Raw genomic sequence first — 22,065 nt, 5'->3', positions numbered from 1 at the left:
GCACAGAGGCATAACACAGTCACATTCTTTCAGCTTATTTCCAGGAGACACAATGTATGCCCAACTACAAAGCCAGGACAAGAAACTGCAAATCAGTTTCCAGATGTTGGTTGCTGACACCAGAGTTTGTTTCCTCCTTTTCAGTTCTCCCGCTGTAAGTCCTCCTTTATTGGAAAAGATGGGTGCAAGGCCTGAAAATTAGAAATTAAGCTTAGAAATTAAGTGAAGGTAGAGTAAGTTTTAGGCGAACTGCTCTAGAAAGGTCTGTTTTTACTTCATTACCAAGCAGTGTGGCTTGACAGCCAATCCCTCAAAGAGAACTTCTGGACCATCAAAAAATCCCATCTGCAAAGGGAAAAAACATTTAAAGTTAATCACACATTCCCCAGAAATGTCAGTGCTGTCAGTTTATAAACGGAGTTTTCTCACATTATCAGCACAGAACACTGCACCTCAGTGTAAATTCTTTACGTTGTAACATGTGAGATACATAAGATTATCTGGCAATATCACCATTTTTCACATGGGAGATATTTTACCTTCTTGAAATGAAAGCACTGCCCAAATGCCATCAGTTCCATTTCTCTCCTTTGGAAATGTCTTCCCTCTTGTGTTTTGTTTCCAGTTTGTTTCTATTTCCTTTTGGATCCTGTACACCTACAACCGAGAGCTGGTTTACCCCAAAAGCCTTGATGGAGTCATTCCAACGTGGCTAAATCACACCATGGTGAGTAACAAACACTCCTGCCTCTTGCACAGCAGACAGCCTTGGCAATGTGCGTCCCACCATTGCGTTGGGCATCTTTCCAGAAAAGTTTTACAGCTTCTTCTTTCTCACCTCCTCCTTCCTGCTTATCTGACGTTGATGTTGAGCTGTACACAACAAACAGATGCATGTGCCTGAAGTTGCCTTGAGAAGCCTTTTAGCACACCAGGAATGTCAGTGAATCATTGCTTGTCAAACCTCTGAAGCCAATGAAATGATGTGCAGTCACAGGGAAGAAAAACCTTCTCTGTTTATTGTAGCTCGAAAAAGAAATTGTTTCTGCAAACAGAAGTCTGTGACATACAAAATGGCTGGGAGAATAACAAAGTGTTTCTTAATTTTATTTTAAAAAGGTGAAAGAACCAAAGAACATCTGACAGCTCAACAGCTAATAAGCTAACGTGTGCACAGCTTTGAATAGCTGAATCGAAATGATTGTTTACAGATTTCTAAAAATACTTTCCAGATTTCTCCTTCATTTGCTCTGGCTGTTTTTATGATGTGTTAAATAATCACATATTTCTCATCAGTCAAGTGTAAGGAGGATGACAGCAACATGGAAACCGTGGGTGGATTGTAAGGTCAGGGAGGCCTCATGGGAAGGGGGAGAGAAGGGAGAGGTTCAGAGCTAGACTGAACTGGAGGAGCCAGAAAGTATGAAATAAGCGCACAGAAGCCTCAGCTTCACTTCTCTCCAGACTTCATTTCTTCAGTGCACCCCTTCCCAACCCACTGCAGCAGCTCAGCAGTGCTTTTAAGGTAAATTTGTTAAGAGTTTTGAGTAGCCCCTTGGTTGAGATACGTGTTTTTGAATGTATGTGTGTGGAATCCAAACACATACAGGCACCGTCCGCACTGATGATATCTGACTGATAAACAGCAGCCATCGTGCACTTTTAACCTTATCACCTGCTCTCTGCCCACCAATCTATCTGCACTGGGGCTCTTAAGCACCAGAGCAAACCTCTTAATAGATGGAAAAGGGCACCATTCCTTCTTAAATCCCGAAAACATTCCTTTTGTCTTCAATATCATACTGGCTTTAGGTCCAGAATTGGGTATTGTCGGCTTGCTGAATGTTAAAATCTTCACAGCAGAAGATGTACTGGGGAAGGGGAGGGTACAGGATAGTGGTGAGGGGAGACAGGCTCTGCTTCTTGTTTTAATCCCGGCACACAGCTGAGAATTTGCCCTTTCCATTTCCACATTTGTTTATGACACGGAAGGTTAGGAGCTGCAAGAACTTGCAGTTTTATTTTATGAGGTAGAACTATTTGCAGGAACTCCTAAAATGTGTTCGTTATAACATCTTCCTTACCCTACCTACATCTACATTTCATAACAGAGTCATTTTGACAACAACAAAAAGCTTTTCCATTTCAGAAATGTCAAAAACGGGTGTTAAAAAAGGAAAACAATTCTTCCTCAAAATTATTTTGACGAGAGAAACTTCACATAAAGCAAACCTCTATCACAACCTGGTATTTTATTTCTAAAGCTCTTAATACACTGCAGACATCTTGTGCTTGACAGTTTCTGGGTGGTAAATTTTCTTTTCCTTAGCTATTGAGTGTAAGACATCTGCCATGAGTGCAGACTGATCTCTGCTATTGTCAATCCGTGTGTTTTGGGACACTTTCTCATCATGGGGCCTCTTAGAAATCATCTGCACATCACTCACCAGAGTGCAACGTGCACTGCACTGCACTGTCCATCTCGGAAAAAATCTGATAAACCCTCCAAAAGAAAGTATTTGATAGAAATACCACTTCTTCCTCACTGTGGAAGCAGGTGAGGTGTGTAGCAAACTTCTTTTTGCCAGAGGCAAAAATTCTAATAATGCCATGATAAAGATTTGGAAATAAGTCTTCAGTGCCCTCCAGAAAAAAAAGCTCTCTTTTAGCATTACAAAAAGCTTTATTTCCAGCCCAACGGGCATTCAGGTCTTCAGCCTTAGCTGAGGTATTTCTTTCTTCCAATCCAAAATACTCACTGGGAGGATCTGGGGAGCTACCAACATTTTAAGGGGCAATCTCTCAGGTACTGATTGCCAAGCAAATACTTTTTCGCACATTGCTGTGCTTTATGGCTCTGAGATTACAGACATTTTGCAGCAGACTGAGGCAGCAGCTATCTGACTTTGGTGGAAAAAGACATCAGTGTATCAGCAGTATATGTCAGTGCTGTGTCATTTGCAGTGGGAGTTTATCTCAGCCTATTTTAACACGGTAAATAGGGAAGGCACATGTTGTTATGTAACTAAAGAGTGAGCCTAAAAAACAAGCACACAAAATCACTTCAGGAATATAAAGCTTCTTCAGTCCACAGTGATGCTCCAGCACTTTCCCTGCAAAAATGAACTAGCCACTTATTTTTCTCACTCCCTGCTCTCAGAGTGGGAAGGTGTCAGTGCCTTCCCACCACACAGCCAGAATCATCCAGAGCTTCCATTTTAGGCGAGTCTTAGCAGTTTCAGCTGAAACATTTCCTATTCTGCAGAAAAGATGGCTAATGCAGAAAAGAATCTTACTAATAGCTTCCAGCTACCTGGGGTTCTCTTATAGCTTACTACTGAGTTTAACCCAAAGGCTTTGCCTCAGTTCCATCTCCTGTTTGGCTGGGATAACAATGCTGCTTTTGTACCAAGCTCTGAGAATCACAGAGGAAGAAAAAACTACGATTTATGTCTCCAAGAAAATAATTGTATTTGAACAAGATTTTTTACTAGACTAAGATGGCTGGGACAAAAGATACACTGGTCCATTTGTCAAGCAAAATTGTTTATTTCTTTCCCAGTTATCTCTTTTCATGCAGTATCTGGATACTCTCCAGAAGACCACTAACTGCTGGAGACAGCTTGGATTAAATCATATGCATGTATTATTCAACTTAATGGTAGTTTAGGGGAATACCACATTTTGATGGGGCTGATGGAATTGGATGCTGCACAAAAAAGGGCAATGTTGGGTCAGAAGAGAACGCTCAAAAATACATCAATGTTGAGCAGATGCATTGCCAAAAATGGAAATACTATAGTTGTGTTTCCATAAAGGAGGTTTGTATTTTATTTTGGTTTTTTATTTTTTTTTTTGTCTACAAGTCACAATTCCTGTAAAACACAAATTTTCTTTAAAAAAATACATTTTCCTTTATTTTTAGGTTGTGGCTAATTTTAGCTTAGCTATCTTTTTCCTACTTTATTACGTAGCCATACTACCCCCTTCCTTCTTGAAAAAAAAAATCAGCATTTTAGTACCGTAGGCATTTTAATGACATGTACTTATGAATAGTTACTGTTCTGAAGAGCTTGTAAGAATAATAGCTAGGACTTAAAAAGGAGCAAAATGATAAATGGAGGCAAAGAAAAAAAAAAAAACACCTGGCAAACTCTCAGCAAAGTAGACAACATAAACCACGTCATCTACCTTTGAACTCTGCTCTGGTGAAGCTAAAATGCCAAGGTGAAACTGAAAGTAAAAAGGAAATACTATGGAGTCAAAGACTTGAGTGCCATGTCAGTAAGAACGGGGTCAAGACTTGACAATCTTCTTCTCATCTTGGAGCTTCTTGGTGTCTACAAGCTGCTTGTACCTAGCTAAACCACTGCCTTCCCTATGTGGACACAGCCAACAAAAATGTTGTGTTGCAAGAGTATGGTTTACCTCCACCTGGAAAAGAAAATGAGGTGTATGCATGCAATTCACTCTTACTCATGTATGAGGGTATCTATGAGGATGATTATATCGTTCAGTACTTGAGGAAGCTGCTGTGACATTGACCAGCCTGGCGCATGCAAAACTACTGTGTAGAGCAGAACCTGCTTGTCCAAGCCACTCCAATTAGACTCCTGCTCCAAATGTGTACACAAGAACAGTTTCATTGTTGGCCATTTCAAACAATTCTTCTTGCAATTGGTATTTAATGCTTAATAATTCTTGTTACTTATACAAGAGACAAACATTTCAATTTGTTTGCATTTCATAGAATCTCAATTTTAAGCTGTCTGGCACCTATGGACCTTCATAGGTATCCAGTCACATTCAGCTTTTGGCAAAGAAGAAGAATGTGTGCATGAGGGCTGTGACGCATTAATCTCCTCACACAGTTTAACTGCAAAGATGCTTTGCTTTTCCCAGCACTACATATATTTTTTTTAAGTTCCCATTTTTGTTGACATAAGCTCATTTCCTCCGGGAGAAAGTATGTGTTTCACAGACACATGTTATGGCAGGGAATCCTCCCTGGCTGCTGCTATTCTGGTGTGCACAGGTGCAGCCCCCATATCCCACCCTGAGAAGGAACATCTGGATGAAAGTATTCTGCAATGAAGGATGTCATCTCAGTCCCACATCAGCTTCCATCTGCGGTGCAACATCAGCTCCTAGACTATGCATCTAATGCCAGGCAGAAATGCAATTAAAATTCTGTCTTTGACACTGATACAAAACATTTGCTAGTAATGACTCAGATATTCAGCCAGGACCTTGTTTGCAAAAATGCCTACAGAAAATGTCACCTCTGATACTGCTTTACCTTTGATCTACAGTTGGTCTGATGTTTCATCCGAACATGCTCCCAAACTACCTATGTGTACAAAAAAAAAACATGGAAAAAAATAATGCCTTTAAAGATAAGCATGAATAGGCTCAGGAAAGGGAGACACAGACAGTAGCTGAAGTTCAGTGCAGAGTGCTACTGGACTGGAATTGAGCAGTAGTTTCCCAATTAATTTGGTACCATGTGTGCTCATAATAGGGCTCCTCGTACTTCCTACTCTAGCTATGCGAGCTTGAATAGTGAGTTCTTGAGCACGCACTCATGGCCAAGATTGTAAGAGACAGCTGACAACTCTGAAAGAAAATCAGTTACGTTGCTAAATATCTTAATGAATATCTCAATGAACAATGCTGCTTAAACCTTTTTCCACTCCAAAATTAAGAAGAAAAAAGAGGAGATTCAAAGAATTAAAAATGTATGCAGACAAACTGCAAAATAAGATTTTAATGGAGGCATTTGAATGAAGAGAGTATCTTAGCAAAATAAATCCAAAGAGGGAATTTATCTCAAGATGAAGCCAAGAAAGGAGAGGACATGCCGGGATCCAGAAAGTTATGAGGAGTATATAAAACTAAACAGTGTCTATGGTGACAGGAAGCCATTTAGTTTTATTATGAGAAGACACAAACACGGGTATCTACCATGAATGGTTTTCAGCTCACAAGCACTCTTGGGAATTTGCCTGAAAAAAAGGCAGGCGCTTTTTCAAAAGCACTCAATGGTGTCCAACTGAGCCCAATTAAATTTAGTTTGGCCAGTGGTAAATGTTTGTGAAAATCCCCTGCTAAAGTCTCACGTATTAATGAAAAGCAGACACAGAGGGTATGTAAATGCAGACAAATGAGAAACAAACAGCTATGGTCAGCCGTGGCATCATTTCCTTGACTGTGGAGTCAAACAGGGTCAAGCTGAGTCAAACTGAAATGCACGCGTTAGGCGTGTGAGTGATCTCAGCAGCTCTGGGGAGAATATTCATGGCCTTAAAGCTCAGCAAAGCTGGAACCTACAGCTGAACAACAGCTCTAACCGACCCCGTCTTCTTAGCCCTAGGAAACTTGCTTTCACTTATATTCTCAAGGGCACAGCAAGTCTATAATGTTGAATAAACAAACACAAATTACTGAAAATAACATGTACTGGAAGTGAAAATTCCATGTGGTCTTACCCAACAGTGGAAATAACATCCAGCGAGGACTGTTTATCTCAGTTTAAACTCATGAACCTGAAATGTATCCTAGGAAACAACTGACAACATAGGGCAGGAAACAAAAGAAGAGGGAAACAGGAAAATGTTATAATTTCATCATTCTCTGTAGGAGACAAGATAGCGTGCCAATATTTCAAACAAAATTCAACATACGTTTAAGAAACCTTTTCCCCTGTAGTCAAATGCCAAAGTTCATGAGCAAAAAGAAGAATGTACAATTTTATGATTAGGTCCGATTCACCTGAGTTTGTCAGAGCAAAGAAAGCAAATCCAAGCTGAATACCCTAAGTGACAAAAAGACCCACGGAGGGCTTTTCAGTCAAATGACTGGAAAAAAAATTCAGAAAAACAAGTGTTTTTGTTAATAAAATGATGATTTGGAAAGTCCCATATCCTTCTTCCCACTCTACAAATAAAAGAATTGCCACTCAGAATGCTTCTACTCTTACTAAACTTGTAAGCTAAGAGCTTTCCACGACAAACAGAGGTTGTTAGACAAGTAAATTAATACTTAAAAGAACAGAAAAATAAGTACTAACAGGTTTCCTACCAAGAGAAAAAACATGTCTGTGATTCAGTTCAGTTCACCAACAGGCAGACCAGTACACACCACTGTTGTGACACCCAGTTTTCCATATCTTGCAGTAAAATAGTTTATTCTCCAAGATAATTATTTTTGACACTTTCACTGTTTATACAGGAAACTGAGAAACTGTTAATTGAAATTAAAAAAAACCTGAATCAGTGTTTCCAGCAATTTTTGCCAATGTTTTGATCTGTGTCAATCTGAGCTTAATTATTATGTTTTCTTTAAAGAAGGAAGCAAAACTTTGTCTTTGAATTTGGTCCTGTACAAACGCTGTTCTCTTTAGACAAAGCATACCTAAACAGGGTTGAAAGTTTGCTTAATGAACTGCGGACTAGAAACCAGTGGTAAAAATAATGAGAGGGAAAAAATACATCTTTTTTGAGGAGGATGTGAAAAGGCTTTAAAGCCTTTCAGCAGATATGATTAGCTATGATACACAGCCTATCGCTAATGATCTGCCAAAGTCAGCGTCTATCAGCTATGAGAGGGAAGTCATCTGGAAAGCTAACCGAGTGTCATAGGCAAAGGGCAGGCTCTGCATTCTGTGGCAAGCTAAGCTTTCTTCTGGTATCTGCTGTATAAATATGTGTCGTGAGGAACTCATCTGCTCTTGTAAACATGCTCTGTTATTCAGCAGAAATTCTACCATCATTTTACCACTCATGGACAAACTGGCCTTGGCAGAAACACATGAAGTCACCAGCAGACTCCAGGATAGAAGAGATACAAGGAAAGATTGCACCACACATTTTCCAAGCCAGCAATTGGTTTCTAGGTTGAAAAGAAAAGAGAAACTTCATATCCAAAACCAAAAGGTTAAACACTATCATTCTGAATGTGCATGAGCTAACCGAGAACTATCTGTCTTGAGAAGTTATCTGCATGGCAATTATAAATCGCCCTTAACAGAGCACCCAGTTAACATACACAGTGACCTTCTAGCTAGGATAAGCTGAAAATGCATTGCTATGTAAAATTGGGTTAATGTATGGCAAAATATGTTTAGAGATCTACAATGATTTGTATAGAAAACACAGCACGTGCATTAATTAATTCTATACAAGTGTCATTATTAAACTTGGGGGGAGAAAAAGCCTTCCTGCACTACAACAGATTACTTTCTTTTCATTTTCTATTTTTTCTACTTTTTTCTCTTTCTCCTTTTTCCTCTTCCAAATCAGGATAGATCCATGAGCTGAGAGAAACTGTTCACAAAACAAGAGGCAGGCAGCCCTACTCCCAAACAGTTTTCGTGCTCTTGGTGGTGGCAGCACTCTTCCAGTGAGAAAGAAACTTGTCTTCAGGCCCTTATAAATCAAGCAGAGCAGAAATCTGAACTTGTCCCTACCTCTAAACTTATTTCCAAAAGTTCCCATATTTTCAGCTTTGCTAGAGACTTTCAAACTTTTTTTGATCTACAGACCCCTCAGTATTTTCTCTATCTCCTCCAACAGAGAAGGACCCAACAAAAAATAACTAGTTTAGCAGATCAGATTTTCTAAATCAACATATAATAAAAAGGAGAGCTTCCAACTGTCTCTCACAACCACTGCTGGTTTCCTAAACTTCTTCAGTGCCAACACGTGTGTTAGCATAGTGGGCTTGCCTTTGCTGCTCCCTGTGAGTGTATCAGAGAGCACTGCTCTGCTGTCTGATGAGGTCAAAGTGCATCAGAGGGATGTCTTGAGCCATCATCTGATGGAAGAGAGAAATTGAGAAATTGCAAATCAGGTGCCTTTCTCTCCTCTTTCTCTTTTCCTGTGGGATCCCCGTACTGTAAGACAGCACAAAGATGCATGAATTGAGACGGAGGATTGTTAAGAAAGTAGAGATGCTGGTGGTCATCACCATAGAATCATAGAGTGACCTGAGTTGAAAAAGACCATAATGATCATCTGGTTTCAACCCCCCTGCCATGGGCAGAGTCGCCAACCACTACACCAGGCTGCCCAGAGCCACAGTGGTCTTAATTGTGACAGTGTTCTTACCAGAAAAGGAGACCCCCTGTTTCTCCATGCTTTCATCCTCTGCTTCTGCTTGCTCTTGCATCATCTTTGGAGTCTGCATGATAACCCTTGGTGAGCTGGTTCAGATCGTTAAGTAAGAGGAAAACTGAGGCATGGCAGAAACACACCCAACCTTTTGTCTTAGCTTCTTCTGTGAAGTGGTTGCTCAGCTGCCCTAGCTCCTTGCTTCTCTGCTTGTCCTTATGAGGTGTTTCCCAATATAAAGCCAAATCTCTCTTGAGGGAAACTGAGCCTATCACTCTTGGTCCTACTTGTGATGGATACGGAGAAGGCAGTCATCACAGTCATTGCTGTATCAGCATCGTAAGTCTTTAAAAGTCAATCTCATTTTCCTTTTCTCTCAAGATTCAATAATATGTTTCATGCATTCTCTTGTCATTTGTGCTGTTCTTTCTCTGGGTGTGTTCCAAATTATTTGCCCCTGTCAAAATGGGGTGTCCTTGATGAGAGGTAGAATGCAAGCCAAAATCTCATGTGTGTCAAATAGAGTAGAACAGTAACTTCCCAGCTCTTACACACAACATTCCTGTTAATACTGTCCCAGAGCATCATATACTTTCTCTATTAAAGGAGCATCATATTGGAGAATTGTGCTTATTTAGTGTTCACTCTGAGAACAAAAAGCCCCAAACTGAGGAAATAAGTATATAAAATAACCCTTACTTGAAAACTGTTTGCCTTAACGAAGGATTATTTCACCAGGTCACTAATACTAAATTCTTCTCAGTACAGCAAAAATACAAGCAGGAACAACCAGCTTAAAGCTGTTAAAAGGGTTTAAATTAATTAAAGGACTAGCAAGGACATTTCTTGTTACCCAAAGGAATTTTGTAGGCTGTTGCACATCAGATGAAAACCAGAACTTATATCCACTTCGCAAAATGGACAAATTCACTGTGAATGGCTAAAGCCTAATTGTGAGGATGAAGAAGTTTTCTACCATAGCTGTCTTCCATGGGCATCTCACTTTTGCTTGATGACAAACAGTTGCCCACTCATAGAAAAAAAAAACCCAAAACCTAATTACCATTATGATGATGGTGCGCACCCTAATGCATAGATTTTGGAGTGACAGACAGTTACAGGGACCATATATGAAAGGGAGGGTATGCACTGGAGGCACTTTTCTGGTTAAATTAGTGAGGGAATCGTTTGTACATCAACTATCAGGGTCGTAGAGCTGAAGAATATCTTTGAGAAGCAGAACAGAAGAAAATATTGTGCTAATAAGTGAGAGAAACCGGAACATCGAGTAAATATTTTCTCTCTGTTTTCTCTGAAAGAAAATATACTAACTAACTGAGACAGATGGGTTGTTTCGGTAGTGTGACAGCCAGGTATGAATAGCAACTCCTGGGGGTGCACTGGGGGTCTTGAGGAAGTATGTACAGTCAGCTGTTATTTGGCAGCGACAGACAAAAATGGCTGTCTGCCTCTGAAAGAAATAGATAAAAAGCATTTTCATCCATGCTGTACACGTGTGCATTTAGAGATCAGAGTGCATCTAAAGAATTTCATGTGTATTTGTGGTATCTCATACTACGTACAGCAATATATTTTGATACCATACTACCATATCTTATACTCAGCACAGTTTCTGACAAACATAAACATTGAAAGAAATAGAACCACTTCCTTTGGACAAGAGGAAACATCATGCTATGCATCCAGCAGATTGTGACTTCACAGGGGAAACAAAAAATTACTAGTTCAGTATTTTTCTTTTTTTTTTTTTTCCCTCTAGTTTTTAAATTTGTGCATCTTTCTCTGCTATCCTGCTAACCTTCTCCCATCAACTACCAATGACTTTGCAATAGTTTTCTCCTGTCGAACCATACCCTTTGCCCACATGCCAGCTCTTGAGCTTTGTGAGCAGTGCTGCAACCATTCTGTGACACACTCTTTTTTTCTCTGCAGCACACAGCTGTATTACCACTTGCTCTTCTGGAAATCCTTGCCACACCGCATCGCTACCCAGCAAAGAAGAAGGGACTGTTCCTGTTAGGCTGTGCCTCTTTTCTTTATGTCAGTTGGTAAGAACCACGTACTTCAGAACACATACTTCAAGTGATCTGCTTTGTACAGCAAGGCCACACTCTACATACGCTAAGTTCCCTCTCAGACAACAATCTGGTCTGTAGATAAGCCATTTAAACACCAGGTGAGGCTCATGAAGATCATTTCCAGATGCAGGCAGAGTGGGTTTCTTCTAAGTACGGCTGCTGAGGCCACACCTGGTATCCCCTGCTCTTTCATAGCCTCTTAAAAGAAGACCCTACATTACCAGAAACATCAACTCTCAAAGTCCAGGAGCCAGGAGAGCAGGAAAGGAGCAGAACTCAGTTTTATATCTCACAGGGGCATGACGCTGGATTTAGAAAGTTAGAAAGTGATATTCAGAGGCAGGTGGGAAGTAATGGGTACTGAGGAGGCATCTGTCCCACTACCACCTCCATCTGCACTGGTGGACACTGCCTACATTGCCAGCAATGTGCCCAATTTTATCACCACCCTGTCTGAGAGGGTCCTGTCCACAGCCCTCCACCCACTTCCTCTATGTGCTGCACACCCCTGGAGCTGTGTTTGCATCCTTTCCTGCTCATAGCATCCAGGTTATGGGCAGCTGCTAACATTTCAGATCACTCTGAGACTCAGCTCTGGAGTAGATCTGCATAGTTTCAGGGTACACTCACCCAAAGTTTTCTGAGAAGCAGCTGGAACCACGCAGGGATCCAGCCTTCCCACTTCCATCCACCCATCAGATGAGAGTAACCTCAGCCCACTGTTTGAAATACAGGAACAGAAAAGAAGCGGCCCAGATGAAACACTCCCGTGATGTGAGACCCGTAGGAGTGGCTTTGGAAGCAGCAGACTTTAGCTCTATGTTATGCAACCCAGTTTGGAGCCATTTATCCTAATCCGGCCCACAGCCTAATACTATTATAGCTGTGAGAGACGCGTTTCCCTGCCAAGTCCTTTCCAGTCAGTCCCACCCGATGCCCATGAGGAAGCCCGAAGCACACAGGACTACCACCTCCCCTGGCTCCCCAGCAAGCGCTCTGTCTCAGCCTTGTAGGGCACAGGTGGATGCAGAAGCAAACTGCTGTGTGCCATGCCCATAGGACAACCTCTCCTGCCCCCTATTTCCAGCCAGGGAATGATAACGGTGGGGGCAAGCTTTCACAGATCCTGTTCAGTCTGAAATTGATCAGACTGCTTGTTTCAGTCCTTCTCGTATCTTCTCTGAATTGGCCTTGCACGCCTCTGGGCTCCTTGTTGTGCTTGTCCCCTGTGGCCCAGGGCCCTGGTACCTGGATCTGGGCTTCTTGGGAGTACAGCGCTGTTGCTTTCCCTCCTTCTGAGACAATGAGGAATCTCCCATCTGCCTTCCTTGTTCCTGAAGCCAGAGACAAAAGCTTCCAACTAACAGAAGAGGTTTTCAGTCTGTGTACTTAACATGTGCACATATTTTACTGTTGGAGCTGCAACCTGCTGATTAAATAACCCCATTTGGGTGCCTTATGTTTCACAAGCAACACAGAGTGCTCCCTTAAAGCCTCTTTTTGAGTTGTCACTGTTGTCATCACACTGTCCGTCCTCTACTATCGATGGGTTGAGTGCTGCCAGGTCCCTCCAAGGCAGTGAGAAATCAAGCAGTTTGTGACTTTTTGAACCAGATTCTTGCCTCTGATAGCTTTGAACACCCATAGGATTAAAAAGAAAAGGCAGCTTCCAGTACAGGTCATCACGGCAAAGAAAACTGCTCGGTATGTTAATTCTTGCATGGATGGATCTTGCATCTCCTGCCTTATTCTTGGAGTCATCACACTGAAAGCTGTGAAGAATATATACATTTCAGAACTGTCATTCTAAATCTTGGAAAGGAGGTAACAATAGCAAGCTCTTTCCCATTTCAGTGGCAATATCAATTTAGCAATAAAGATCAGGATAAAATAAATCTTACTCCTCACAACTGTGCATGTGTTTTTGGAGAAAAGATCAAACTACCAATGTAAGGGAATATAAATCATTACAGATTGCACACCATCTATAAAGACCTAAACTACAAAAAAAAAAAAAAAAAATCTAGAAACTGATGGCTTTCTTAAAATATGCCCATATTTCATCTCTGTTAGGAATCAAAATGTTTTTCTTTTACTGTATGCTCATTTTCAGTTCATAACCTTTTAATTTTGCATTAACCACCACCTCAGAAAACTCATGTGTGGCCAATATGTTCTCCTCCTTTCTGGATCTTCCCATTCAACAATTTCCTAGGGAACCATTTTTATTTTTCCTCCAGTGAATGCAGAGCTCCCATTGACTTTAATGGTCAGATAACAAAAGCATCAAACTGCCTTCTCAGGCTGCTGCGCATCACTTTCCTCCACTATCTAAATGCTGTCCTCAGTCTCACAGCAGTGTTGCAGCTTTGGTTATACCAAGTTGTTTTCTCAGTCTATGTCCTCCATAATTCTGGGCATTGTATAGTTCTACATTCTCACTGTAAAAGCTTGCTAAACATTGAAATTTGGTGTAACCAAATGTTCAGAATAATCGACTTCTGAACGCTGCATGTGTGTTTAACAGCTGATTGCCCACAAGAAAGAGGCAACGTGCATTTGCAAGTTGTTGGGTTGCATTTTATGAAATCCCTAGCAAAATAAAATAAAATAAAATAAAAATCTGTCAACCATTCTGTAGTCAAAATGAATAAACTCATGACCCTGAATGTATGTCCCAAGATAAAACCCTAGCTACACACAGCTTCCATCAGGTCAGGAAACTGAATGAGCTTTAGTGCTTCTGAACAGTCGAGTCATTTTTTAAGTTTGAAATTTCCCATGGAAGTGCTTCCTATCAGGCACTCCAGCCAGCTAAATTAGATCAAGATAATCTAGTTCCTCAATATATAAAGGCACTTTTTCACTCTGTTTTACTGTTTGAGATGTATTAAGAAAACAGCAGCCCCAGTACAGTGAAGAATGCATATGGATATCTGTACTGCACAGGCTTCAGTTAGCACCTGGTCTTTGACATTCCTACTCATCTTTCCCTGGCCTTTGCACAGGCCTTTTTCTCTTTATGGCTGTACTGCAGCCCAGGTTGTTGGATGAGAGAACCTCTCTTGAATCTGGAAAACCATAGAATCATAGAATCGTTTGAGTTGGAAAGGATCCTTAAAGATCATCTAGTCCAACTCTCCTTCATTCAACAGGAGCATCAGGTTGCTCACAGCCCTGTCCAGCCTGACCTTGAATGCCTCCAGGAATGGGACATCCACCACCTCTCTGGGCAAATGAATCTGCACACTTCACATCTTCATGCAAAGACAGCTCTGTCACTAACCCTAACATCTCTCCAATCTACCTCTTCCTTTTCTTCTTGTAGAAACAAGAAGCCATCCTTTCAGTCACATTTTATTCCTCAGCACTCTTTAAAGGCTTAGTTCTGTGACATGCTGGTGGGACAACCGGTTTCCACTTCTCTCCCTGAGGCATGATGCAAGGCAGGGCACCTTTAGAGAGTGCCATGGTGTTCCCATGTCAGCACTGGTAGTGGGAAGTACTCAACAGGTGTATTCTCCAGTCAATAATTAAATCTTTTTAGGATTCTTTTGTCCCAGGTGACCAATTTAGGTAAGTTCAGCCCTATCCTATAAGGGCACAGCCTCACAGAAATCACTGGAGATCTGCCATACATTTTATATTCTTTACATATTCCATTCAAATATATATCTAGACACCATTTTTATGCTCTTAAATCTAGGCACTTGCTTCCATCCACTCTTATAAACTATGAGTAATGGAAGAAATAGTATTAGTGAACTGGCAGCAGCCACAGGTCTCATCTTAAGAGAAGAAAAAGGCAGAAAGAGAGGGCCTACTTCAGACAGTCATTCTCTTCTTTTTCATTCTTTCCTTCTTCCAAACCAGTACCTAGCAATTGGTCCTGGAAAAAGAGAGCAAAGTGAGTACATCTCTTTCCCACCCACTTGTTTCTCCTCTCCTAATTTTGGACCTAAGAGAATAGTCCATGCCCTGTCATCTCCTGAAATCTCTTCTTACTTTCTAAAGCATTCAACATCAGCAGGATAGAAAGAATGAGAAACAGCACCTCTGTTACCATAGACCCTTGGATTCTAGATAGGGACTGAAAAATCAGTAAATAAAGAGCAAAAACCTATTAGGAGCTTATTTGAACAAGCCTCACTTCTATACTGAAGTGCACACCTGTATTTCTGAGCATTTTACTATTTTACTGCTGTTTTACTGTTTTAATAGCCAATGCCACCAAGGTGACAGCAGAACACCTTGTGTATTTCAAGCTGCACCAAAATCCATCTAATTTAGCAATGACTCAAGTGTGCTACACAGCAAATAGCCCAAATATTGAGGAGATGCATCAACAGCTGAGCTAATCTTCTCCGTATCAATCCTGTTTTGATAACATGGCCCTTTAGAAACCCGAAGTCAACAAATGATTCTTCTGACTGAATAGCCCTAACCAAATGTTGTTTTTCCTCTCACCCAGGGTCCTATGGATTTATTTTGTAACAGGAGAGTGGGTGTACCCTCTCTTTGCTTCATTCAGCCCAGCTGGGCTAGGAGCCTTTTTCATCAGTAGCCTTGCCATCGTCGTCTGTTTCTACAATTTTGGAGAGTTCCTAAACCGTATGATATGGGGTCAGTCCAATTTTTTTATTTATTTCTATCCGTATTAGAAAAAATAAAAGGGAATTCCTATGATCACCAAGGCAGGTGGGGAGAAGGACACACATACACTGGGGCAGGGAGTGACTTCTGGATAGAGATTGCCAGGTCCTAAGAATTTAGTAACAAACAGGACAGACTAGAAGGCTGCCAACTCTGCCAAACAAAAAGAAACATCTGGGCCAGTTTTCTCCAGTGTGGCTTGAGAAGAACCTCCCACCAGCATAATCACTGTATTTTGAATTCCTTCTCAAACGGTGGTTTGGAGAAGCAAAATAGCTCTGCCTAAAACCCTCTTACCTATGTCGTATGGTGTTTATCAGACTCAGGAATGGTTTACTAAGAATTTATAGGAAGGCATTAGTCTAGCCAAGCGAAAGCTTTGTGAATGCAGCAGCACTTTGGGAAGTTTTAATGGGCTGTTGAAACATCTCCCTTTGGCTTCAGTAGTGGCATGACCAGTAATGCTTTAAAGAAAATGAAAGTCAACCTTACTTGGATAAATGAGCAGTTAGGAGAAACGATGTCTCTTAGAAGGACAACACTGGAGGAGCAAAGAGAACTGATGAAGCTTGAGAGTCTTGGTGTGGGACTTTATTATTATTAATTATTTTCCCTTCTGGTTGCCTCTTTCCTTTTTCATTCAAGATTAAGTTTTTGAGGATGAAAGCGTTTCTGTCAAGAAAACGTGTGTATTTTATTTAGGACAAATGTGTGAACATTTGCAATTTCTTAAACTAGATTTCTGATGAAAGAAAAAGCCCTGCAGAAACACCTCTGAAAGTAAATAAGACAACCTCCCTCTGTTCTCAGGGAGCATTTGATGCCTGATCCATTTTGTGAAGTCTCACATGCCTGTCAAGCCAAAGTGGAGTGTCTGTAGCTAGTCTCTCACCAGCCGTACCCAGCTACCTCAGAGCAGCAGATTGAATTTCAAATGTGCTGAATAACCAAGTTCAGTGGTTCATACCTTTGCAAACAAGACACTTGCTCTACATACCAAGTTTGGAAATTTTGGATGAATTTTATTCTTGCATAAATATGATGCATGATGAGGATTCTGTGTAACTGAAAACAGATCTGCAGGCACTCTGCGCTAGCTCTAGTTAAAGAGGCACCGCATAGATAGCAACCATTACTATGAGTAATTTCTGACCTCTCCGTTTAATCAAAGACCACGACACAACCACCACAAGACAGCTTAGGTCTCGTGTTAGATATCAGGTTTTGTATTAGTTAAGAATCAGATTTTTTTTCACAATGAATAGGTAGTAACAATTTCAGGTCTAGAGTGTGTGCTAATGTAACTGCAGATCATATATATGTGTGCAGCATACGTGATAATTCTCTGTTTATGTCTGATGTGCTCTCATACTCCATGAAGGTCCTCTCCATGTGCTGGATGTCTCTCCATTTATATTTTTCACTTTCTCCTTACTTCTTTAAATGCATCCTCAGCTGCTTGCCTCCAGGACTGATGGCATTACCTAGATTTACAGCACACTGATACAAAAAGCTGCAAGCTACACCCCAATAGCTGGTCCCTCTGTGGTATCTGAGCCTGCAGTATGATTACATGGGGGCTTTGGGAGCAATAACATCTCAATGAGCTCCTGCCCACCACCTCCAACTCCTTCCTACTCCACCACACATGCCTGTTTCTTGTGAGCAGGGATTTGTTTTTAACGCAGATAATTTTGCCGATCCATTTCCCGGCTGTGTCCACCCATGAGAAAGGCAGGACTTCCTTAAGCTGGTATTGATAACAAGATCCCAATAGTGTTGAAACACAGCCAGAGGGAAGGTATTCCAAATTACAGTGTGCCAGAGTCTTAATGTATTCCTGACTGAAACAAATCTGCTCAGCACTGCCAGAGTAAAAACAGCTGCAAATAGAATGAAGATGCAATTCCAACATACCTTTCTTCTTGCAGCAAAAATGCCTCCATGTACTTTTTTTTTTTTTCCATCCTACCCTTTCCCATCTCACCTTCTCATCACAGTTAAGAGATGATACAGTTAAAATAAGTGGGTGGAAAGAAACACACACACACATGAAACAAAACCAAAAAAAAACCCAAAACCCAAACCAACAAAGCAAAGCAATTTGCAGTGGGAAAGGACAAAACCTGCCTGGGCTGCTGCAGGCTGAGACTCTGCCTAGAGCAATGGAGATAAGCTGTGCTTATTTGAAGAGGCAAGAAGTGATTAGCAAATAGCTCAGTGAGAGCATCACACCTGGCTTCCTGGAGCACTCGCATCCTGGGGAGAATTGTAGGCAGCAAATGAAGCTTGTCCCACAGCACTGTGCTCCATAAGGATTCTGCCACGTTCCTCTGTAGCTTCAGGCCACCACCACTTCTGCCAAAACAAAAGAGCATCAGCTATGTAAATGTTTACTGTTTTTTCCACCCATAAAGGTATATTTAGCTCCAAATTATTCCAAAGTCCAAGGATAGCGACTTTCAGCTTAGGGCATGTCATTTCAAAGCTATGTCCTGTGCTCCACCAGAGAGATGCAGCATCATTTCTGCGAGCTAAAAATGCAGGCTGTTTAATAACATAACCCTGTTTTTTTCCTTTTCAGAACAGCCCAAAGATGCCAGATCCTAAATTTGTTTTATTATTTATAGACAAACTGCCTCATATAGTATTAGAGGCTTTAAAAATGTATTATTTCTCACTTGCCTTTCCCTCCAGTCGCACAGTTGGATTCATGGTAACTAAGGCAACCCAGCTGCACAGGCCGAGAGGCACAGAAAATAGTACCAAGTAATGACTTTTTTTTTTGTTTGTTGTAAATCCCAGAGTTTCTGGAGTGCTAGACAATGTTGAGTAATACAGAAACTCCAAAGAGGATAATTGGAAACAATGGGCTGATTCTTTCATTGCCATACATTTACCTCAGCCCAAGAATTTGGCTGCAGGGTCAGGGTGCCAAAGATGAACTGTGTGATAGCTTCTCTCATTCCTGACGGGTAGGAAACATCGTGCAGGCAACTTTGATCTGCAAAACTAGAACCCTGAACAGCAAAAGCTAAGCAAGCTTCCCTCAGGTTTTGCTCCAGCTGAGACAAACAGATCCTCAGGATCAAAGTTCTCCATTGCAGACAAAGCAACATTTCAGATGAGGTCTCTGGCACCAGCGTTTGAAGATGCAGAGGATTCATTTGCCTTTTGTCTAGCAGGTCTGATAAAACGTTCAGCAGCTGTTTCATTTTCATGTTGTGAAGTGCAGGTGAACAGGAGCAATAGGTGAGCAACTAGCAACAGCCTCAGGCGTAGATGAATGTGATCTTGCAGAACCTGTAGGAGCTCCTGAATGCTTTGGAAAGCCTTAGCTGAAATATATTCACCCAAGGCTAAGCTAAAATTAGAGGGCAATCTTCTCGTTAACATATTTTCCCTCTTCTTTTTGAAGCACCTCTGTGCAAAATATATTTTACAGAACCATATAACTGGTTTTAGGAGCTGGGTTGTTTTCCCTGGCTTTTATTTTTGTTCTTACATACTTGTGAAGCCAAGCTCCCTGAATACAGAGTGCTCAGCTATTGGGAAACACAGCCTGCGTGGTGGCAGAGGAACCTGCACAATACAAAGTAATACCTCCATACAATTGAAGTCTTGACACCTCCTGAGCAGCTACTGAGTTGAGATTGCAGAAAGCCAAGTGGCAAACGAAGGGGTACAAAGCAAAGCTGTGTGGGTTGAGGAGTCATCCTACCGTTGTGCTGGCTCACAAACAGCAGCTTTATTACGAACCCTAAAATGCTGATGCTCTGCAGGTAATTGTCAGCATAGAGACAGAACCGACCCTTCATTTTGACAGTCCTCTTGTTTCTGTAGGGTCCAGCAGGGATTTTTAAACAGAGCCTCTTTTCCAGAATATATCTTCATTTGTTCTATCAAGAGCATTTGTTCTATTGAGCCTTTAGGACTGGAGAGTAACAGTCCAAAGTATATCCATTTATTTCAGTGAACGAATAACGTTTTTGTCTGCAGTCTCACAGTATTGCCAGTGACGAATGGGACTCACCTGTAAGAGGGTTTAACAGGCCCGAGTTTGCAAGCCACGTACGAATACCCACTTTTGCCTCATTCATTCATCCTAGTTATGCCACAGGCTCGTGATGGCATATTTATATCTGTCATACTTGCCACTCCCCCGAGCTGCAGATTACTCCTTGGTACAGGAGTTCAGCTGTTTAAAGGGAACCCACACCATCTGTCACAAGCCCTGGTGGTGCTGACAGGTTTATCTGATGATCTGCAGGGGAGAGAGGGACACACAGGCGGAAGCTCAGGCGACCCGGGGCTTAGAATTTCATCACTGCAGGGCAAATACAAACAGGTGTTTGCTAATATGCTGTCTCTGGCCCCATAGGCTGATCTGATACTCCCTGCAGTCTTTGTACTGGTCAGCACTAAATGCTCACAGGACCGTTTAGGAAGGAAGAAATGCCAGGACTTTGTTACTTATCAGGTCAACCACCACATGCTACGCAGGCTGGAGATAAATACAACCCAGCAATTACAGTGTTTCAGGCCCTTTGAGGGCTGCAGACAAAATACAGCACCTTTAAAAAGGGCTCCCTGTAAGTGATCATCAGCACAGAGGAACAGGGGCTGCGACAGCGCTTCAGATGATAAAGGTACCCCAACATACTTGGTTATGGCCATGCTAGGTGCCCATGGCAGTACAGATGCTCTCAAAAAGCTGTGGTTCAGCAGTAAGTCCTGTGCCATCCTACAGATATCCCAGCTGCTTGGATTCATATCTGCTGCCTTTTCAGAGGTGCTTTATTTTGAAAGCTTCTCACATGTTGTTACAGCGAACAAGGCTGCTCAGTGGCAGATGCTTTTTTCCACTAGTGAAGCACCACTATTCCCAACCAAGGATGTGGTCCTTGGCAGATTGTAAGTCCCTCTTGCAGAAACTGAGTAATCCCTTACTTGCCAGGGACATCCCAAGCTCCTTTGACTCCTGCAGGCAGCTGGTCTAAGGCATTTTGCTCCTAATCCCTACCGAGCTCAGTTCCTGCTGGCACGCTGGGGACAAGTTCACAGCCACCTCCCAGCAGCATGCCTGAATTTATCTGAGGACTTCTCACTCTGTTCTACCTTTTTTTTTTTAAACATTCTTTTTTCCTCTGCCTTGGAACAGGAGATTCAATAGTAATACTGGACTACAAACGGAAAGGCAAGTGAACGCTCCTCTTCAAGCCAAACAATCTCTCCATGAATGCTGAAGCCATGAAGTAGAGGAAAATAAATGCAGCTGTGATAAATCCTTTCTCCAATGCGTTGCAGCTTCTGGTGAAGCCATTATGTCATCAGACATATGGAAAACTGGTGGAAAATGTGAAACGTTCGCCTCTTACATGATAACTCCGCAACTGCTATGAATCAGAAAATCGTGTTCATCTGTTTACACAGATTTCTCGTCTCTTGCACAACGTACATCGGGATGTGTCCACGGTTAAAACTTGTCACTGGTAAATGAACTCCCTCACAAGTTGGCACCACACCGTGAAGGACCTGCGCATGCAAGCCAGCTCTTGTTTGGATTGCCTTTCATCAAGTCTGGAAGAAATTAAGACGAGGGATAATTTTAACACTGCTGCGACTTCCAAGCTAGATAGATAACAAATTGGGCTAACAAGGACTGCAATTAGGAATGTTTGCTCAGAAAGTTCACCACAAAGCCAAATTCTTCTAATGAGAAACATTCGGGAATATTAACGTGCAAAATATCCCCCCTTCCACATTAATATGAAATCTGAACGCAACTTTTTTTCCTTTTTCTTGGTTTCAGTTAATCTTGTGGCAAAAGTAACCTAATTATACCGACTGTATGATTGCTTTGACAGAAAGCACGTTAATTTAAAGCACTGTTTAACATAAAGCTGCCTGCCATATAATTACACCCCATTCACATGTTTACTAAACTCGCTCAATATAGTTGATTTCTGTTATTAGCCCCAACATGTTGTTAACATCTATAACACTGGAGATGTGCTTTGGAAACTCCAATAAACAGACAAAACTGGCAGTGGTGTAAGCACTCCTTCATGGTCAACGTGAACGGGAGGGATCTCTGTTATTAGCGTTGCGTTTCAATGAGGATTTGAAACCAGCTGCAATGCTTCTGCCTTCATTGCCCAAACCCATAGCTCACAGTTACTGCACACACAGTTCACCGGGGT

General features: G+C 41.6%; 1 protein-coding gene across 1 annotated transcript in view; it reads left to right on the top strand.

The window, feature by feature from the left end:
* The window catches only part of LOC122155128 (androgen dependent TFPI regulating protein), a 29,110-nt gene extending 8,043 nt beyond the window's left edge, over nt 1-21,067 (top strand). Inside the window, exons 3-6 of the mRNA XM_042808902.1 lie at nt 626-727; nt 11,064-11,179; nt 15,681-15,832; nt 21,024-21,067. Coding sequence (XP_042664836.1) covers nt 626-727; nt 11,064-11,179; nt 15,681-15,832; nt 21,024-21,067 — 414 coding nt within the window. The remainder of the gene's footprint in view (nt 1-625; nt 728-11,063; nt 11,180-15,680; nt 15,833-21,023) is intronic.
* The last annotated feature ends 998 nt before the right edge of the window (nt 21,068-22,065 follow it).

This window comes from Centrocercus urophasianus, unplaced genomic scaffold (genome assembly GCF_019232065.1).
Source record: "Centrocercus urophasianus isolate 14NV4802_14NV808 unplaced genomic scaffold, USGS_Curo_1.0 seq_11, whole genome shotgun sequence".
Classification (NCBI taxonomy): domain Eukaryota; kingdom Metazoa; phylum Chordata; class Aves; order Galliformes; family Phasianidae; genus Centrocercus; species Centrocercus urophasianus.
The sequence above is the reverse complement of the archived record's forward strand: the minus strand, read 5'-3'. Positions and strand labels throughout refer to the sequence as shown.